The sequence below is a fragment of the Protopterus annectens genome, chromosome 15.part0, assembly GCF_019279795.1.
Source record: "Protopterus annectens isolate FY-2018-M chromosome 15.part0, PAN1.0, whole genome shotgun sequence".
Lineage (NCBI taxonomy): Eukaryota > Metazoa > Chordata > Ceratodontiformes > Protopteridae > Protopterus > Protopterus annectens.
In genome coordinates, this window is record NC_056749.1 from 279111735 (window position 1) to 279132678 (window position 20944).

Below are 20944 nucleotides of genomic sequence, written 5' to 3' on the forward strand. Positions count from 1 at the left end.
TAATTTTGCTCTTTGATCAGATTCCTTCAGTTTAATCTGAATGAATCTGGCAGTGCAGTGGTGCAGAGGTTAGCATTGTTGCTTCACAGCAAAAGGTTCTCTGGTTCGATTTTTGGCTGGGATGCCTTTTCTGTGGAGTCTGCATGTCCTCCTTTTGTTTGCATGGGTTTCCTCCAATGTTCCAAAGACAAGCATCTGGAGCTTTTCTCCCAAGGCCTCCACTGAAAATGGGCTCTGTACAAGTCTAACTTTCCTTGTAAACAAATGTTAAATAATCTCTAGTAAAGAAGCATCTGCTATTTTAGATTTCAGAAAAGTAACTGCATATGACTGATCATTGCAGGACACAGTTCTCTGTCTATTGAAAATGTTCAAAATTGTTTTTTCAAGTCCCATTCTGATGCTTGGTAATGAGATAGCAGGTAAATGAGTCAATATTAAACATAATGGAAAATTTGAAGCTCAGTGCTCAAGTATTGGGCACATGTGCAGCACAAAAATGACTGGCACTCTTGTGCCATCACAAATTTATGAAAACTGTGTGTAGTATCTTAAGATATGGATTGCAGTATCCCTAGGAGCTCCCTTCCACTCAGATGTAACTGTCAGTGTTGGTATCTAAGTAGCATGATGTGGCAGCTTAAGACCCCCACCCCAGAAATTTTTTTTTTTTTTTGGCTAATCTTGTTAATTTTGAGTGTGTCTCATCTTTGAATGTTTCTGACAATTTGTAATCATGTTTATGAAGGTCAATCATGTGTGTGTTACATAAGAGTAGCCATGATTCTAAAATTAATGTTTTATTGTTGATGCTAAAGTAATGGTATGAACAAGGCATAAAGGCCTTTGGAGTGATAGAAAGTGCCGTTTTGTTTTTTAGGAAACAGCATTTTACATTGAGGAAGTAACTATAGGTAGAAAATGAATTGTGTTATGGTGATGAAATGGCAAGAAGATGTATAAATATAATCCTGGAATAGTTTCAGTGTAGTAGGAACTAGAGAGTTGGGTGTTACAGCAGGAGTAATCTGGTGTCGTATATAAATGCAGCATGTTCATTTTCAAAGGGGTGTGCCTGTGTGTGCATGTGTCTGTGTAATGCATATCTCTCAACTGTTCAGACTTTTGCAGAATGTCCAGATTTTTCTTCCTATTTTTGGTCTGTTCTCATAAAATTTTTGGTTTTCTGGTAAATTAATGGACTGAAGTCAGTAAATAATGGCATACATGTGAGTTTCAGACTTTGTATCCTTCACAAAATGCATGCTAACACAAATCCTGTTATTCTGGCAATCTTATAAGACTAATATTTAAAATTTCTCTGAATTTTTGAGCCCCCCATACCATTATTTTATTATTTTAAGACTTGTTTAGATTTCTTGTGCTAGGATGTATGCTTTAAAGGATATTTTATGGTGCTTGCATTATTAACATGAAGAATAAAGCATGAGTGGATAAAGTGGTAAAAATAAGAAATCCTGAATATAGATGGATGTTCTTGATTAGCAGTGGTAAGAAGAGAAATGGAGTGAGAACTAAACTGCAAGCTAAATTTGGTATACTGCTAGTAGAAAATGAATACAGATACCTCTGAGGATAAATAGAGGTCAGTGTTTGTTAGCAGAGAAAGTAAAGTAAGGAAAAGCAAGTGTAGAAAATGTACTGTTAAGGGGGATGTAAGCTAAGGTGATAACTAGATGGAGTACAACGAGAGAATTAAGCTGCTTATGGAAAGGATGAAGCTGCATTTAAAATTAGTTAAAAAATCTCAGCAGTTATACTATGTGTGCTGCCGGGGGTTGAATATGGATTTATCTAGACTTCTAGCTCAGAGAATAAAGCTGTAATGCTGAACTAGGCTTGCTCAGAAGCTGTCACCCATATTTGCTGTGGGGCAAAGTTTGGCAAGATACATTTGAACTTGATGAAGGGGAGAGGTTTGGTAAGCATCTCACTTCCAACATGCAGAATGTCTTGGATTTTAGTGATGCATTTAAAATTCATTGCCATGCTTCTAAACACTCTGCAATTTGCACAGAAAGCAGCTTGCCTCCCTCTTTTTCATTAACTGTAAACAGATGGACAGTTATCTTTGACAGTGATAATGAAAACAAAGGTACTTGCAACTTGGAATGAAAAAAACAAGCGTTTACTTATGGTTTCTAGTCGGTCTTCTAGTCATCACAATTATGAACATGTCGAATAAATGAATTTATTCCCATTTTCCCAGTCTGTACAAGTTAACATCCAAATGAAACTAACTTTCATGCTTTATTTCTTTATAAAAATATTTCTCTGCTTTGGTGTAGGTTGTACAGAGGACACAGTTTCTTGGGATGAAGTGTTTGTTTCGAGTAAGTTTTTTTCCGAAAGATCCTGCAGAATTACTGCGCAGAGACCCAGCAGCTTTTGAATATCTCTACATTCAGGTACACAGTTTGTTTTAATTCTTTTAACTTCATACAATGTCTTGGATGCATAATCCATTTCTGTGTCTGTTTTTATACATTTTTTCTACCATTTCAGGTAAATTACACTTATTTGCTTCTCCTATTCCCTACTGCATATAAACTCACATTTTTTTCATTAGTTTCAGTGAACCAGGACAGGACTAAAGCTGTATTGCCATCTAGTTTGTATAAATTATTTCAGGCCAAGAATTGTATGAGGTATGTCAAAGAGGTACTGCTGATAATAGGATGCTATTTTGTGCTGGCAAAGGAAGATGCCTTGATTAGAATGCCATAAATGCAGACATATATCATGCAACTAGAAAAATATCAGATATTTTTGCAACATATAAAAAAAATATGGAAGACTGAAGAACTGAGTAACTGAATGCTAATTGATGTTTCCTCAAGCGCCCATTAATTACATTTGGAATGAAATTTCACTACATAAGATAAGACTGGTGTGGCTTTTGTAAATTAATAGTGAGCGAGTGATAGCTTTATCAAAAAGCCACATTCAATGACCTGTAGTCACTTGCTGACAGAAATAAATAACCTGTTAAAAAGTGAAAAACACATTTATAAACCTCCTATTAACATTGCTTCATGGCAGATGCATATGTTTCCCAGATAAAATTGATGAGTTTTAGATCATTGTCTCAAGAATAAACAATGACACAAAAGTCTAAAATTATGTGACATGGTTAATAAGCCACACTCTTAGATACATTTATTAAGGGCCTACATATTATTGTCTATTTTTGACTCAGTTCACAAAAACATTTCTACTTTTTCTTCAGGAGAAATGTTCATATCTCTGTTAATAGCTTTTTTCTGATTAGTCGCTTCAAATGACCTCTCTTCAGTCCGTACCTACTTCATCAACAAAAAACTGTAACTAAAACCCCTTCAAAATTGCTGTAACGCTATTTGGTGCTATACGTCTATTTTGAGACTTCTGCTGTGGTGCTTAAACTAATGAAAGTGAGTCTGTGATAGAAAGGAGATGCATGCAGGAAGGCTTCAGTGAGGACAGAATTCACATTTAATTAATTTTAGAAAAATAAGTGTTTTGTTAGTGTTGACCTAATGTCTGTATTTACTGCAGACTATTATTAATAGTGGTAGTATTTTGAAAGGAAACCATATCTTATTTCTCCCTCTTCCAAAGCCACAATTTCCTACTGGACCTTAAGACTTTAGGTCCATCTTCATACCCTGCCCTATAAAAACAAAAATTCGGGGAAAACTTCTTTACAAACAAGTTATATAATGCATGGAGTATGGGCTTCTCATAGATCTACAACATGAATTTAGGGAAGGCCATAAAACTCTTACTGCACTACATACAACTTATCAAAGTTATATCATCATGGCGGAGGAAAACCTAGGTGCTGGAATATTCATGGATCTGAAAGGGGCCATTAAGGGAGTTAACCACCACCTCTTTCCATAAAAGCTTTAAAAATTAGAGTTTGGCCCAATTAAGGTATATCAAAAATTTGTGGATACTATTCCTGATATACGAGGTTGGTTGAAGATAATAATTAAGGGGGTTTAGCAATATGTCAGTAGAAAGCATCAGGAAGTAAGGATGACGTGCACATGGGTTAGGGTTGTGTCTGTTTTACAGTTTTTGAAGCAGGCCTTTAAGGCTGCAATGGATCCAATTTCATGCAGCCAAATCAAGTAAGTATCATAAAATCCTTATATTTCCTCACCTGTTTACATGTTTCAAGTGAATAAATGGTTGGATAAAACATGCCTTTAGCCTCATCTGCTGTTTGCATACTCCTTTTTTTTTTAATTTCTCCAAATCTTTTGGGTTTCTAATACTGTTACGGGAATGGACCCCATTCCTAAGTCAAAGTACAATTAAAGTTCATGAAACTGGTATTGTTTCACTCTTTGATTTCAGCCAAAAGTGCTGTTCACAGCACCCCACAGTGTGCCCAGTAATGACGACTCCTGCAATTCATACATGGTTACTTGGATTGGTAACATACCCAAATACAATGTAGAGTCTTTTTTTATAAGAACCATTGCTCCTACTACTATTGGAACTGTGTCAGTATCTTTTTTCCACATTGCTCTTGTTTCTGCCTGCAGATCCTGATATTTTATGACTTTGTCTCTCTCTGTACACAAGAGAGTATAGTCACTGAGTGTAGCGATTTCAGTGATCGATGCTACTTTTGTCTTCTTTTCTGGGACCACTATATCCAGTTTTCTAACATCTGTCTTTTGAACTGTTGGTAATGGGTGATCGCATGTGATATAAACGTCATCATTTTCTATGATGCTTTGTGGCTGATGTTTCCAGTCTTTTTCAGCCACTTCAGTACCATAATGTTTGCACAATCCCCAGTGCAACAGTCCTGTCACATTATTAAGCCTTTCAGTATACAGTCCTTCTGTCATTAGTATGTTGCAACCAGCAACAAGGTGTGCGACTGTTTCCAGTTCAGTTTTACAAAATCTACATTTGTCTGTTTCTCCCACATGTTCAATGGACTTTGTATACCAATGTGTATGTAGCCCACTATCTTTGGCTGCCAATATTAACCTTTCATCTCTTGGTTTGAATTTGCCTCTTCTTAACCATTCCTGCATCCATTCCTGATCAACATGAGATTCTTCCAGAAGTTTTCTATACTTGCAAATATATTTATGCTTTTTCCACACTTCTTGCCTTCTCATCTGGTCCCTTCACCTTATATCCTTTCTTTTAGTGGCTTAATTATTCTTTATTTTAGTGGCTGGAAATTTCAGTGTGACTTTATACATAATCTGTAAAATAATGCTGACTTTAGCATGTTGTAAATACTCAACACAGTGCTCAACTGTTAAACTATATGTAACTCAGTATATTTAGTTGTTAACTCATACTAATTGCTAGTGAAAAAGTGTAAAATGTGGAGCTTTCCTCCCCATGCCATCTCTAAAAAGGGGCTTTGTCCAGTCAAACTTACCCAGTAATCAAAAGCTAATAAATAAATACATAAATATTCCCATTCTTGCAATCAATTCTCTACTGATGAATTCTCCTCGGGTGTTTCTCAAGGGTTACCCAATACCTTTTTCACCATTAATGACATCATTAGTGCAGTCTTTTCAAACGCCATTGTACATCACTGTGATATCAAACTTTAGCACTCATTCCCAGCTCTCAATGGCTTTGAAGAAGTCTTCATGAGGACTCTTTTTCAATCTGTACTTACTACAATAACAAACTACAACTGTACCCCTTCAAACCTGCTGTAATGCTGTTCATTAATGTGCAGTGGCCAAAAGAATCTCATTCCACCAACATTTTTGACTCTCATAAGAAGAATATCCTCCTGCAGTCCTCTTATTCTTAACTTGAACTTTACCTTGACTTTTCTGTTTGGATACTGAAAATATAGTAGACAAGAATGTGCAAGCAACTTAAAGTATGCTACTTGAGCTCTAACTAGCTCCTCCAGAAGCATAGCTATGATGGGGCAAAAGGGGCAGCCACCCCGGGCATAAGGTATTAAGGGGCATGATCAACAGATGGCAATCAATCAGTAGTGCAGTACTAGCATCCTTAACTTCTGATACTGATGCTTTTGTGGCCAGAAATGAAGCTGTTTTGGAGACTTCCAAGATGGGTGCACAGTGATCAACAACTTAATTTCAGCTCTCCCAGTGTGAAAAAAAGAAGTTGAGAGATAAGGTCCTTTTTTTGTCATTCTTTTATGGTTGTCCAAGGTAATTCAGAGATTTACTGCTCATTTTGTATTATGGGTACTGGGACCAGTGTACTCATAGAGGTTTGACTACTATATTTGTCATTGGTCCATTTTTGGTTTTTAGAGATCTGTTTGGCTAACCTCTAGGGTAAGTGTATCCTACCACAGGCGCACACACACACACGTTTTTTATGCTGTCATAGGCCAATACGGGATTGTAAGGAATGTTATTGGTGTAATTAGTTATTGACTCACCCAATCAGTTTACATCATTTTATAGCACAGCAAAAGGGTTTTGGCCAAAACGGGTTGTCGTTACCTAGAACAAGGGACAAAACATGGACCTTCATTGTATTTGATTATACAAGTTAATTTAATTACATTATTAATCTAATATTGTCATCCAAGGTTTTCTTGGTTCTCTCAAAGATTTTTATGTAATGTATTGAATATTTGCAGTATTAACATTTGAACTTGGGTTATGATAGGGATTCCACTGTTTTTATCATGATATTGGTCCTTTTCTGGTTTGCAGGGTTTTGATTGTATAGTTTTCAATGGTTTTAAATCCAATCAGACGTAAATATTTTTTTCTTATTCATAGGCTGGTAATCATTACGTGAGCAACCTTAGTGGTTCATTAATTCAAGTTTTTCATTGGTTTTGATTTATGGAGATTTGTGTTTTTATTGGCACAAAAATAATGGGGTATGTATTTAAATGTATTTAAGGTACAAAACAATTGTTTGTTTATTTATTTATTTATTTTTTTATGGTTCTGAAGAAGTCTATGAAATGTTTATAGATGAAAGCGCTTAACCCACTTATTAAAGATCCTGTTTTACTGTTTGCTGCCTGGAGTTTTGATTTTTTATTCACCATTCAATTGATAGCCCTAAATATTCACTTCAAATGGTGAGTCTTCCTACTTCCAGCTAATTTAATTCCCTGTAGTTTTCTGCATTCTTTTTTCCCCCACTTCCACTATCTTTTAGTCACCACTTATCAGAATATGGTAATACTATGTAAACCTTGAAAGGTGCAGTACATGTCTTGCAGTGCTATTCTTATAGGGGAATATTCTAAAAGTGAAACTATACTATACTATGGGTAATATTTCATACTGAATCGATAAATCTGGACTTTTGAAATGTGCAAACTATGTATACTAGTGCAACTACAGACTTATTAATATTTATGCACTGAATCCAGATTTTCACTAGGTAAACCTAGCCATAAGACAGCTTTGCCACTCTCCTATCCTCAGTTTCAGGCACCAGACTAAAAACTGATAATTTTTATTCATTGCCATATCAAAATGGACATCTCTAACATATACATATCCAAATGTTTCTAAGGCTGTCACTATCTGTTATTTAATTGTGTAACTATGTACTTAATACACCAAGTAATTTAACAGTTTTGTTTAGCATGAATATAAATAGTCCACATTCTACAACATATTGACATTAACAGTGTTTTTGTACAGCTATTAATGAATTTCTGTGTTTTGTGAACAATAACCAAATTTTAAATTTTACAAAAAGAGATGCCCATTGTGTTTACTTGGGTAAATTGAAGTGTGTTTGTTTTCCTTGGCTCATATATATCCTTTAAATTCATTAGATTTACAAAATTCATTATGTGTTTGGCTGGAGATGTGATTCTCAGCTTTCTATCTGCAGTGGAATCTTTGTCTGGTAAAATACAGTTAAAATCACCAGCCATTATGACTTCATCTTTTGTATAATAGGCTAAAGTGTCTAAGTAATTTTTTGCATCTTTAGCTCCAAACCCTGGAATGCAAAAAGAGTTCAAAATGTACATAGTTTTCTGTTCCACTCAATTATAACAATGCTTAACATAGGTATTTTTTTTTTTTTACTTTAGGCATTACTGGTGAGTTCTTCCATAAAATGAGGGTGCCTTCTCTTTTAGCTTGAAAGCCAGAACCTGCTAACACCAAATAATTCTTTAATGAAAGTTTATTTACATCTTTATTAAGTAAATGTGTTTCCTGTATAAATATTATTTGGGCTTTATGTAAGTGTAAGTATTTGAATAAACTCTGCCTCTTTACTGGATTATTCAGTCCATTAATAGTTAGGAAGTTAAAATCAGACATTTACAGTATGTTGTTGTGTCTTTCGGCTTTTCCCGGTTAGGGGTCGCCACAGCGGAACTCGGGTCCACTAATGATTGGCAGTGGATTTTTACGTGCCGAGTTGCCAGCCTTGGCGCACAACCTTCAACGAAGGTTCGCCCATTTACGCACATCTCCACAAAGATGACGCTCTATCTGAGAATCGAACAGGACAACATCTTACTGTGAGGCGACAACGCTACCGCAGCACCACCACAAAAAAAACACAGGAAGAATATGAAATCTTCAGCTATAGACAAAACTTTTGAAACAAATACAAAATTAACCAATTATATAACCCTAAAACATTCTAACATGGAATAATGTATTCCTGGTTTGTTGAAAAAGACAAACTCCCTCTCAAACTCCCTATTAGACTAACAATGGTTAGCTCATGCTTCTGATTCATGTTAATGTGTCTCATATTTTTAGTCAGCATCATCTTAAAGCCTGTCAGTGAGTCATTATGAATGGGAAAAGTTAAACAGGTGTTCATAATCTTTATTATAAGTTCACCAAACTAAAAATCTCTACAGTCGTTTTCCCTGTAGCTCACATTATCTCCCTGGCCTACTATAGGGAGGAAGTCAGTTGTTATTTTCATATGTATTAATTTGTCTGATGATTGGATATTTTTTGTGTGTTTTATTTACTATGTTCATAGGATCATAAGTTCATGAATTAGTAACAGGCTAACTGTCCTTGTAAGCCATTCCAAGCCCAGCCGATTACCCCATGTGAGAATTAAACCCTGCACCTTATGCCTATAAGGTGAACAGCTTAACCACTATGGCAACCCCCCCACCCTTTACACCATTTTTAATTTTTTTCAGGGCCTTTGTAGGATCTTATACCATCTGGTAGTATATTCCATGGCATTGCCACCCTTACCTGAAATAAAATCCCTTGATATAAAGTGTAAAATATGCCAATAATTGTACTCTCCCTGTTTCTTCTCCCTTCCTAAACTTTGCTCCACAAACTGCACACTAATTCATCTTTGGAGTATTCATTCACCAGATAACTTCTCCTCTAGGTATCCTATAGTAGACTGAATGAAGACTGAAGCACTTAAGACTTTTGTTATATGACAATCTTGTCACAGTAATAGTTTGTCTAGTGGACTATTTTTGAATTCATTCCACTTTAAGTCCAAGACACAGTAAGAACAGACACTGGGACACTACTTGAGGTCTTGCCATAGATTAAATAGTGCCAGCACTTGTTTTTCTACTATTAAGTCACTGTCCTCAAGAGTGAATTAATAGTGCAGTAAGACTTCCCAACAACTGAATTGGCATTACTAAAAAAAAAAAAAGACTCTGGTGGTTATCTCATGAGTCCTTAAACTGGGTGGAGGCTAGAAATACTTCATTATAAATGAAAAAAAGGAGTATTAATAACCAGAAGGACCTAGATGGAAAATGTTACACTTCTGTTAAAATTATTTTTGCTTATAACCACCCCGATATAAAGTTTGCCAAGATGCTAATGTGGTTTATTTTAGATTTTGCCAGAGAATCCATTGCAACCACCTTGACACTGTCTGCAAAGTTTTACATCCAGACTGTTTCTGCCATTGGAGTTGTTGCTATCAAAACATTAGACAGCAAAAGTCCACATAAAAAACCTTGTGGTATGCCCCTGGAAACTTTATATAAATCAGATATACTATGGGTATAATATGGGTTTTTATTTTTTGATCTGCTTTATTGTCAGAAGATGAGGGGACTCTGGATTTGATTTGTGATGACTAGCAAGTTAAATGTGATTTCCACAAGGAGTCCATTGTGGAATATATCCAAAACTTCAGGATAAGTCATTGGGTGATCATGAGACCCTTAATATCCGGCACAGGCACAATAGCAGCAAAAAGTGTGAAATGACAGAATAGCCGATGACATAGAGTATTCTCTTGGAGAATGGGTAATGTTGCTTATTACTGTTAGACACACAAGCTGTAGGGAGCTTGGGAGAGTCTTGTTACCACTGTGAAAAGAGTGAGTTTCCATTTAAGAGACGGAAGCAAAAGCTCTGCCATAGTCACATTATGAAGCCGTATCATGTCAGAGAGAGGCCCTGATATTCAATATCTGTTATAGGTGTCGGGGGGACCTGGAGAATGATGATGTGACTAGATTTCCTCGGAGAGGCTCATTATGATACCTCAGTAGATGAGGTAGCCCTCTCTCAACCACTGTCTCTTACCCAGATGCAGAAAATCCAAGTAGCATTACAGGAAAACGGAGATATCTTTACTGGTAAACCAGGATGTATTCCCACCTGGTACCCCTCCTTGAGGGCAGATAACCCCAGTGACTTTAACAAGCTTTTTACAGTGCTGCTGAAAGAGTTTGGCAAACTTTGAGAGATGCACTGCAGGACATATCAGAACTGAGAAAATCCAGTACAACAACAGTTCCTGGGTCTCAGCAATGGACCTAGTGCCAAATAGAGATGGTAGCAACAGGTTATATGTGAACTACGGAAAACTAAACAGCCACACAGATGCAGAAGATTTTACCCCAGTCAAGGACAGATGAAGCTTTAGAGCAGCTGGGTGAGACTACGTATATGAACAGTACTTACTTGACTTAGGGTTACTGACCATTAGCCTTGACACCTGTAGCCAGGGAAAGGTCAGCATTTGTAACCCCATTTTGATTATATGAGTTTATGAAGATACCCTTTGGAATGAAGGATGACTCAGCAGTTTTCTGTTTCATGGATCATATTCTAGCAGGAGTTGCTTATCTGGGTAGCATTGCCTTCTAAAATCAGTCTTTGGCAGAAGGTCATCATGGCATGGAGGTGTTGGGCAAACAGGGCTGACTATTGAGAGCAACAAGTGTCATGCACGTATGGCAGAAGTTTCTTTTCTGAGTCATAGAGTTGATGGTTTAAAGATTAAGACAGAGCTGGTCAAGGTGAAAACTATTCAGGCATGAACTACTCTACTACCAAGAAAAAGGTAAGGGTATTTTTAGAGACATCTGGGTACTACTGAAAGTTTTTCTCCACTATAGTATTTAAGCATCACTCCTTACAGACCTTGCCAGTAAAAATAGTCCACATAAGATTGTCTAAACTCCAGCCAATGAGCAGGAAGTTCAGATACTCAAGAAGGTTTGAGTGGACCCCTGTACTAGCCTCTGCTAACTATGGGCAAGAATTAATTGTTCAGGAAGATGCTTTCAGCTGGGGGGGGGAGGGGCAGAGTGGTACTTAACCAGGTTTCTTCAAAGGGAGAAGAGCATCCTGCTGTGTACTTGAGATGCAGACTTCAGCTCGGAGAAGAATCTTATGCAGTCATAGAGAATGAGTGTTCTAGTATAGTCCAGGCTCTGCAAAAGCTACAACCCACCTGTGTGCCAGTAAGTTCACTGTGCTTACTGACTACAACCCTTTGAAATGGTTGCACAGGGCAAATGGCAAACTTCTTAGATGGAGTTTAACACTGCAGTCCTATAACATGACTGTTCAGTGTAGGACTCGCACAGTTGTGTAAAATTAACTTACCATAACAGTAGATGTTCAAATTATCACTTTTTCACTAACCTTAGCTATGTTTGGTTACATCCTGAAAAGCTATAACAGCCATCCAGCTTCCAAAGCAACAGGGCATCTTTGACATGCCCAAAACTGTCAAGCAGCTCGAGCTGAGCTGACTAAAGACAAGTCTGGGCCAAAAGCCCTTCAAATTTTTCTTGCCAGTATACAGAGGGAATTTGAATCTTGAAAGGACAATGCTAAGAGCAACAGAATAAATTACCACACCCTGGTATAGAAAACACACAAAAAAGAGGTATGGCAGGTGGGAGTGATCATTTGAACATCTAATGTTATGGTAAGTTTAACTTGCACAACTTTACTATGTTCATAATATTGATCACTACTGCTGTAGCCTTAGCTATGTGGGTAGATTACCTTAGCTAACTGCATTTGGGTGGTGGAAGGAGAAGAGTCCAGGAACCCCTAGAGAATGGTCCTAGTAAAGCTTGATCTAGACCAAGAGAAGGACTCAAGCCTATTGTGCTTTGTAAAAGTATGTACAGAGGACCAAGTAGCAGCTTCTGGAATACTTCTAGAATCCAACCCTTTCCAGAAAGCCAAAAATGAAGCCAGGCCCAGGCAAAGTGGGCTTTAACCTGGCTTTAATAGATTGGTTATGGTAAGTACAAGAAAAGCTATTAGCCTTTGACAATCATTTTTAAATAGTCTGTTTTGGCACAGGTTGTACCTTCTTCCCTTCACAAGAAATGAACAATTGATCAGAAGATCTGAAAGATTTCATTCTGTCAAGATAGTACCCAAGTTGTCTGTAGACATCCAATGTATGGATATCCTTTCTCCCTCATTTTTAGATGCAAGAATGAAAATGGAGAGATGGATAGTTTGGCTTAAAGTAAACTTGGATATCACCTTAGGCATAAAAAGAGGATTAATTCTCTAAGAAGCCCTGTCCTTTTGGAAAATGATATACAGTTGACTCACCATAACAGCTTGCAACTCAGATACCCTTATCGCAGGGGTCAGACCAGTCAGTAAAACTGTTTTCTATGTTAAGAACCTCAAGTCAGCCAAATTAGCTAGTTCAAATGGAGCAAATGTTAGATTCTCTAACAAAAAATTAAAATCCTAAGACGAAGCCACCAGATTTCTTGGAGACCTCTTATGCAAAATAACTTTCAAAAACATTTTGACATGAAACTGCATTGAAACAGGAGGATATGTGGGCCAATGTACTGAAATGGCTGATAAATAAACATTGAAAGAGGCTATAGGACAGAAATTCATACAAATATTGTAAAAAGCAGAAAATGACCTGCCCTGAATTGCTGCTGGTTATGTTGCAATCACCAACTAGAAAATATTTTCCATTTGCTAATATAAGATTTTCTAATAGCAGGTTTTCCATTAGAAACTGCTACATGTCCTCAGTAAACAGGTGCCTAAAATGAGTTATGACCCTATCATCCAGGTGATCATTTGAAGACAATTGATGTCAGGGTGTATCAAACACTCCCATTATTGTGTAAGCAGATCCAGTCTGACAGGAAGCTTGTGATAATTGCCCCTGGCCATTCCCAAAAGGAGGGAGAGCCACTGTTGCCTGGGCCAGGAATAAGTCATCACAATGATCTTGGGGGATTTCTTCTGAATATTCAGATGTACCCTGGATATTGGTGAAAAGGGTGGGAAAGCATACAAGAACATTCCTGTCCAAAGAAAAGAAAAAGCACCTGTCTTCACAGTAATCTTGCATGGAGTACTGGAACAGAATCTTGACAGTTGATTGTTCAAAGAGGAGGCAAAGAGGTGGTCTTGTGGAAATTCCACAGATGGAGCAAATCTTAGAAGACCCCCTGATCTAGTTTTCATTGATGAAGGGTATTCCTCTGACATGAATCAGGATGCTTGTAGAATGAGATGGTGCTGTGAAGCTATATCCCAAGCTAACATGGCAAGTCTGCAAAGGGGGTACAACCCGGTGGTCCCCCACTTGCTTTTTGATGTACCACATGACTGTGTTATTGTCTGTAACACTTGAGATCCCAGGGTCCAAAAATGGTTCAGAGAGTTGAGTGCCTTTATCAGGGCAAGTATCTCCTTGATATTTATGTGCTTGCAATCTGTCCTTCGTGTCCCACACCCCCTGTGCCTTTATCACTCCTGAAACTGCTTCCCAGGCAATGTCTGAAGCATCTTTCGTAACTGCTTTGGAGCAGGGAGGGAGATGGGAAGACCTGCATTTTGAGGATATTTGTAGTCTCCACCAAAATATTTATTTTCTGACAAACCCAGCACTGAGATATGAAAATATAAAAGATTTTGATGCTGGGAAAAAGAGATTTCAGATACCACTGTATCTTTCTCATGTGAAGTCTTGCCAGGAGTATAATGAGAATCCTGAATTATTCCCTAGCAGAGACAGAAGTCTGAATAGAAAACCTTAGAAATAAATCTAAATAAAGATTATTTGTCTTGTGAAAGAAAAGCTCGTTGAACTGAGGTGTTTGTCATCCTAGGAATACAATCCTATATGATCAAAGTCATCAAAGACTTTTGAATGTTTTCTTGGAATCCCAGCTTGTGTAAGAGATCTCTCACCCAAGATAGAGATTCTTGACACTTTGAAAAAGACTCTGCAAAGGTAAGCAAGTTATCAAATACAGAAAAATGTGGATGCCCTTTATCCTGCAATGCACTATAACTGGAGCTAGACACTTTAGAAATACTTTTGGTGCAGTCTATACCACAGCATCAGTTCTTTGCCTTGGTCTAGATGTTTGGGGCATTATACTCAATTATTGGTCTAATGAGGGAGGAGTATAGAGAGGTAATAACCTCCTTTTTTCTGGATGCAGTAAGAGTGCTTGTAGACTAGTTCTAGATTTTTCTTTCCCAAGCATGGAGATTCAGACTTTTTGGAAGAAAAAAGTGGCCAGGTGCGAGGGGTCACAAGGTCTCATGAACAGTTATTCAGACTTGTTGCATGGCCCATGGGATGGGAAAGTTCGAGATTTCTTTTTCGAACCCTATTGCCATTTCTTCTTAGCCATCTGTTTATCTAAATTTTGTTGAGACTGTTTGTTCATCATTTTTTTTTTTTTTTTTGCCAAAATTGGATAAGGAGATAGAAAATCCTTTGGACAAATTGGAAAAGGAAGGCTGAAAATCTTAGATTCCCTGGATCAGCTTACTCCTTTCATTACACTATTTGATTCTCTCTGCAGCAGAGGGGCCAAACACTAAATTTCTATCCAAGTGAGAATTTAAAAATCTCATTTTTAACATCATGTGGGAGGTTTTGAGAATGCAGCCATGCCAACCTCCTTTAAAAAAGAACCACTGACCATAGTCCTGAAAGAGGTATCATAAAAGTCATACACACACTACAGTAATGATTAGAGATCTGTGCAATAGAAGAAACTAAGATATTTAAAGCAGATTTTTCCTCAAAAGAAGAAATTGCAGATAATTTTCCCATTATTATCAAAAAGAGGAGGATTGGAATTAAATATTTGCTTATCAGCAGTGGAATCAACTAAAGCTTTTGCTGCTGGGTTGGATTTGGGAATAGTGTCTTAAATTTAAAAGACTGAGGAACTTTACACATCCTATCTTCCATTTTAGGGACACCTGGCTGGCTATCAGGACAATTGTAGACAGTAACACACACATCCTTTAAAGCAGACAGAAAAGGACACATTGGTGTAGGTTCAGGAAAATCCTTCTGTATCAGTTTGTAGTATATTCTGAGAGACTGAGAAACCTCAGTGTTCTTCCACTGAAAGCATTGGTACATTCTAGCAACAGTCTCAAAAAAACAGAAACTTCAACAGGGAGAGTCAGATACAGAGCTCTCCTCTAAGTCTGAATCAGAAATCTGAGAAAAAAAAAAAACTGTATCCATCCTTACAGCTTTCTGTACAGATCCAGTATCATGAATTTCTTCAGGAAAATAGAAATTCCTCTTTTCTTTACCAGAAATTACTTTAGAAGAAGGATCATTCACCCAAAGTAAACCCTGAGTCCAACCCAGTAAACTACTCCTATCAAAACAAATTAGAAAAGGAGTAAATAAATGTCTGGTTTCTTTTTGTCAGGAAAAAATGGGACCAACCATGTTACTAATGGCAGCATCTGCTTTCTTAGGGATAGCCACAGCATTTTAACACAACAGGAGAATCTTCACTGCTCCCTGTCCCAGGATTGACGAGAGTGTCTCCCTTAGCCTATTAAGGAGACCCCAACAGTTGTAGAGGGCAGGGCTAACTCTTGGTCCATAATGGTTTTAGTTGCTACACCAGAGGGATCTGTGGTAAAAGATGAGTGGTCTGAGGTACAATAAATGACTGCAGCAGAGCTACCCATCTGCAGCTGAGGCAAATGGCTAGCCTGCTGTGGTGGCAAAGGTTGTTTGCTTAACTTTTTATTTTGTGGCTGGAAAAAGTACCGATTGTGGGTCCAGTAGCCTGTTACATGCTCAAGCCAAAAATGGTGCCTCTTTCCCAGGAAGAACAAGCAGCAATTGACTGTAAACACTACCAGCCCACAAAAGTCACTTTTTGGCAGAAAAAAATTACAGTAAAAAAGCATGTAAAACACTGCCAGCCCCACAACAGAAAAATAAATACAATTTCTTTGTGTAAAAAATGTTTTCAGTTATATTACACTGCTTTTAAACTGAGAGAAAAAAATGAGTGCTCAGTTTAAAAGTATATTAAAGTCTCAAGAGAGTCCATTAAAACACAACACTCCTAACTTTAAAATAAAAACGCCCACTTGGGCATTTTTGCCAAACTCAGGAGATTCGGTACAAACCCTTACGTCACCCAGTGAATAGCTAGCTGGCTCACAGAACCGATAAAGTTAGAAGTTAAGATTTCACCTCTACAAAGATGCCAGTCAGAATCGGAGTCCTTCAGGCATTGGTTGTGGGACCACTCCTTTTTGGCATTTACTTCTCTGAAGTCAAGGCCAATGTCAATGGCCTCAGGCTGACTAAATTTGCAAATTAAGAACTGTCATTGAATCCCCCACCGACACAAGTGTTCGCCAAGAAGAGCTGTCACAGACAAATAACTGGTGCCAGAGCCATGGACTAAAACTAAATGGCACAAAATACATAATAATGTCCTTTGGGAAGTCATCCACCCCTGTTAACTATCATATTGACAACACACCCCTAAGAGTTGACCCAGTAATCAGGGACTTGGGGACATGCATAGACATTAATCTAGCCATTGGCCATCACGTGTCTACAGTAGTGAGGAAAGTATTCTGTGTTGTGCAACTTATAAACAAAAGTATAGCATCTAGGTCCATGAAAGTCATTGTTCCACTGTTTTATGTATTCATCAGACCTGTCAATGAGTACAGTACCCCTTCTGTGTGTACCTAATTAGGCATATCCAATAAATGGAGTGTCCACAAAGGTTACTCACTAAAAGAATACAAGGCATAAGTAACATGTCTTTTGCAAACCACCTCAAGGCCATACCCTTGTATTCTGCTTTCTACAGACTGTTGAAGGGAGATATGTGCCTGACATATAAGGCATTGTCAGACCCCACTTTGATAAATTTCTGCATATCCACAAAATAAATAGTACCAGAATTATGTGTAAATCTTGCCTGTGATGTAAATAGGACCTGCTGGAGAGACAGGCGTGTATCCCAGAGACTACCCCTTCTCTGGAACAAGCATCCTATCCATGTAAAGCAGAGTTCCTCCCTAACTGGCTTCAAATGTAACTTGGAAAACTGGATGGGGAACAGGAAATTCATCCCTGGTTTGGCACCTATTTATCTAGCTGGCCCAGGTAGCCTACAAATGGTTCATTTTCCGGGCATCTGCTTCTCAGTGTTCTCTCCCAAACCCCTGCTTACACTTATCAAGGCTGTGAGATATTGTCAGAGATTTTGGATTCATGGCTAAGCTAAAAAGACCCTTGTGGTCGTTAGCCTAGTAAACAGCTGTTATCCTATGAATCTATAAAATTAAGAAAATGGAACTTTCTTTCCCAAAAGGGAACTTATCTGCCCTTCAAATGCAAGCACAAGCTAACTGTTGATCCACAAATCCTCAGAGTATCATTGCTGTTCAGTAGCAGTAAAGCTCTAAAGAGCGTCTCACCCAAACTTGTCTTTTAGTCTGCTCAGGTCAAGCTGCTTAACTGTTTGGGTGCTTGGAACGAGCCATGAAGGTTTCAAAGCTGGCCAGCTTATTCCCTTAGCAGGATATAACCCATTTAGTTAAAACTACTGCAGTAATGCTTAATATGTGGATATTCTACAAATGGGCCTTACAGAAACAGATGCTTGGTGCCAGAGCCATGGGCTCAAGCTTAATGCCAAGAAATATATAGTTATTCCCTTTGGGAAAAACCATGTACCCATGAATTACAACATAGGTGGCAGTACACTAAACACCGAAAGTGTGATGAGAGACTTAGGGAATCAGGTGGACAGTGGTCTCACCTTTGATAACCACATTGTCACAACAGTCAGGAAATCCTTCTATGTGGCACACCTCATCACTAAGGGCTTTTCATCCAGAAAAAAGGAGGTCATTGTCCCACTGTACTCATCCCTCTTTAGATACATTATAGAGTACAATGCCCCGTTTGGTATGTACCTCACAAGACATCTGCAACAGCTGGAAAGGCCGAAGAAATACCTCACTAAAAGAATCACAGGCCTAAAGCAGATGCCCTATGCTGACCGTCTAAAAAATCTCCAGCTATACTCTGTGGCATATCATCTACTCATAGGTGATCTCTGCTTAACATATAAGGTCATGTCAAACCCTGAGCTGTTGGACATGCCACACTTAAAGAAATCCCAATCCCTCAGAGCCACACGCTCCAGGGATCTAAACCTTGTCATCGCAATGAACAAAACATGCTGGAAGGATAGGTTCCTGTCCCAGATACTCCCCATACTCTGGAATAGACTGCCCATACATGTCAAGCAGAGCACCCCCTTGGCCCTAGGAACCTTGACGATGGGATGGGAGATAGGACATTCACCCCAGGGATCACGTCAGTCACCCTGCTAGACAGGCGTCCAGGGAAGTAAATATTGTGGGAAATTGTTTGGCTTGGCTTATATAGGCCCTAGGGCCGATGGCCTAGTACCAACCTATGATGAAAATTGTTAATGACAACTCAGTCTGTCTAGAAAGGGAACAGAAGAGTGCATCTTTGACTCACCTGAGGATCATATGAGGAGGAACACTTGTGGTATAATTGTAGAAAAACTGATGTAAAAATCTGCTGTATTTTTTTCTTTAGTTCAACCTCTTAGCTCCCTTGTAAACTATATTTGAGCTCTCTTTAATCTACTTGTATCTGTGTTTCTTGTGGCATGAGAATTAAAGAAATTTTCTATATAAAATTTAAAAAATCTGTATCAAACTAGTAATCGAAGTATAAAATGTAATTACTTGCATTTCCTTTGTTAGGAAACCTAGGGTCTTAAAATGTAGTAATAAAACTATTTAAAGGAAGCAATCATTAGAATAGAAATTACAAATATTTGCATTGCATGTGAAATCTCTGAAGATGGAAAATGTGTTTGCTTCTAGTTAGTTTTTCTTCTGTTGTGTGAAAAAAACTGATGTAATCTGATGTAATTGCCTCTGGTCTGTGAGGATAAAGAGAGCAAGTCAGAAAATTCACTGATTCAGTGATATCATTTACAAACTCTGTGCCTACATAGGCCGTTTTACAGTTCGCTTTATTGATGTCCCTAATGCTTAATGCATTTTTAAACCACCTCTAGTAAAGTCTTGAGATACAAGATCTTCCACCAGTCTAATAGATCTAGGTAATGAATTTCAAACTTGACCAGCCCTCAAAAGAAAAAAATGAGCCTTCTCTCTGAGTTTCATATTGGTAGTCTAGCCAATAAATTATTTCTGATATCAATAACATGGAAAACAAAATCTATATCCAACATGGTAGTTGTAATAGAATTTCTTGAACATTTATGAATCACTATCAGGTCACCTTCAGAAACCTGTACGCAACTGAGTATAAAGACATCCTTTCTAGTCTTTCATCATATGAAAGGTAGTTAAAATCTTCAATTTTTTTAGTAATGGTTTTCTGAATGCATTCTAACATCTTTAATTGTGTAGCACTCAATACACAAAAGGACCCTCCATATTCAATAATAGGACACACACTAGTTGTATCTATTTCAATTAATACCTAACTATCTTTACTTGAAAAGGAACAAAGAATGTTCCCAAGTCCGTAACATTTTCTTATTATGTTTGTGACATTTATGTCAAATTTCAAATGTGAGTTCATCATTATAACTCAGTCTTTGATCACAAACATGATTGTTCAGCACATAAGAGTAAGAGTTATTACACGTCCCAAAATGCAAAACATCGCATTTATTAATATTAAAACTCATACCTCTTGATAATACCCACACAAATAATCTGTCCAGATAATTTTACAACTGATAACACTCATTTATACTGGTAACTGGTCTTCCAATTTTGGTATCATCAGCAAATTTACACAGTCACACTTTTTTTGAAGTTGGGCATTCTGACATTATCATTGCAGATAAAAATGGTCCCAGTTCTGACACCAGTGGAACTCCTCTAGAGATGGATTTATAATCAGAATAACAGTTCTTAATTCTCAATCTGTATCTTTTGTATGATAACCTTTGTGAAAACCACCTATATGTGCATCAACACAGACTTGCCTAAGACTCTCAAGATGCTTCATCTAAGTCCATATACAATGTATCCACTGCTAGACCTTCATCTAAAGAGCAAACAACATTTTCTTATAAACTTATCAGCTTTGTTATATTTGATACAGAGAGAAATCCAAGTTGGAATGTATCCATACTAAAATCTAATGTTTGCGTAAAAGTCAACTATAATACCCTTTCCAAACACAATCCCAATAAAGCTACGAGGCTAATTGGCTCGGTTTGTTTTTTGAATTGGAACCACATTTGCCTCTTTCTATAGCTCAGTCCTCACTATAAGAGGAATCAGTGCATCAAATAGGGTATCAGCTACTTAACAATTTTTCTCAAAATATAAGCATTTAGATCATCAGGTCCTGCAGCAGAGTTAGATTTTATACTTAATCA

At 37.6% G+C, this 20944-nt stretch overlaps 1 protein-coding gene across 1 annotated transcript in view; it reads left to right on the forward strand.

Annotated features, from left to right (window-relative positions):
• FRMPD3 (FERM and PDZ domain containing 3) overlaps positions 1–20944 on the forward strand; it is a 581141-nt gene that overhangs the window by 255097 nt on the left and 305100 nt on the right. The window contains exon 4 of the mRNA XM_044057050.1: positions 2310–2429. Coding sequence (XP_043912985.1) covers positions 2310–2429 — 120 coding nt within the window. The remainder of the gene's footprint in view (positions 1–2309; positions 2430–20944) is intronic.